We start from the raw sequence: 1,388 nt of genomic DNA, 5'->3' as shown, positions 1-1,388 counted from the left end.
TGTTTATACAGGTGTCTATACAAGTGTTTACATGTGTTTATACAGGTGTATATACAAGTGTTTACATGTGTTTATACAGGTGTATATACAAGTGTTTACATGTGTTTATACAGGTGTCTATACAAGTGTTTACATGTGTTTATACAGGTGTATATACAAGTGTTTACATGTGTTTATACAGGTGTATAAACAGGTGTACCGTGTTGCCAGGTGAGCTGCAGCGCTGCAGTCTGAACTTGCTGTGGTTCTTTTTGCTGCGGCTCTTGTTCTTTCTGATCTCTTCGCAGCGCTCATAGTCAGACAGGTCCAGGACCTCATCGGCCCGACCCAGCTCCTTCACCTGCACACACAGGTCAGAAAACAGGTCAGAACACAGAACTCACATGTTGAGTAAAAGAGCAGAACCTGTATTTATTATTTATTATTTTGACTTAAAAGACACATGATCAAAGAGAACAGCCCCGCCCCTTTCCCCTCTTCATTCTGTGAAACTGTTGAAGAATCCACACCAGGTGTTTCTCAGGTGTTTGGAGCCTCAGAAGCTGATTCTGTCCATCAGAAAACCACTAAAGCGGGTTCTGCTGGGTCAGAACAGAGTCCGTCTCCATGGAAACAGCATCCATTATTAAGCAGCGTTAAACTGAGACTTCCTGGGAGGGAGGCCACACCTACCTCACACCTGTCTCACCTGGTCCAGACAGATTTTAGTTTGTCCAGGACTCAGAATTGATCTGATCCTCCAGGTCTTTGTTCTGACCCACAGACCCATCATCTGACGTTCTGTGATATCTGGTGTGTCCTGGTCCACGGAGACTTCCTGTCAGAGACTTCCTGTCAAAGACTTCCTGTCAAAGACTTCCTGTCAGAGACGTCCTGTCAGACTTCCTGTCAGAGACTTCCTGTCAGAGACTTCCTGTCAGAGACTTCCTGTCAAAGACTTCCTGTCAGACTTCCTGTCAGAGACTTCCTGTCAAAGACTTCCTGTCAGAGACTTCCTGTCAGACTTCCTGTCAGAGACTTCCTGTCAGACTTCCTGTCAAAGACTTCCTGTCAGGCTTCCTGTCAAAGACTTCCTGTCAAAGACTTCCTGTCAGAGACTTCCTGTCAGAGACGTCCTGTCAGACTTCCTGTCAAAGACTTCCTGTCAGGCTTCCTGTCAAAGACTTCCTGTCAAAGACTTCCTGTCAGACTTCCTGTCAAAGACTTCCTGTCAGGCTTCCTGTCAAAGACTTCCTGTCAAAGACTTCCTGTCAGACTTCCTGTCAAAGACTTCCTGTCAGGCTTCCTGTCAAAGACTTCCTGTCAAAGACTTCCTGTCAGACTTCCTGTCAAAGACTTCCTGTCAGGCTTCCTGTCAAAGACTTCCTGTCAAAGACTTCCTGTCAGAC

The 1,388-nt window shown here is 46.0% G+C and overlaps 1 protein-coding gene across 1 annotated transcript in view; it reads right to left on the bottom strand.

The window, feature by feature from the left end:
• plekho1b (pleckstrin homology domain containing, family O member 1b) overlaps positions 1–1,388 on the bottom strand; it is a gene marked incomplete in the record, with an annotated part of 22,949 nt that overhangs the window by 10,973 nt on the left and 10,588 nt on the right. Inside the window, 1 exon segment of the mRNA XM_014033010.1 lies at positions 200–340. Within this exon segment, the coding sequence (XP_013888464.1) occupies positions 200–340 (141 nt within the window).

This window comes from Austrofundulus limnaeus, unplaced genomic scaffold, assembly GCF_001266775.1.
Source record: "Austrofundulus limnaeus strain Quisiro unplaced genomic scaffold, Austrofundulus_limnaeus-1.0 Scaffold1599, whole genome shotgun sequence".
NCBI classification, from domain to species: Eukaryota; Metazoa; Chordata; class Actinopteri; order Cyprinodontiformes; family Rivulidae; genus Austrofundulus; species Austrofundulus limnaeus.
Note: the sequence above shows the minus strand (reverse complement) of the source record. Positions and strands in the feature narration are given on the sequence as shown.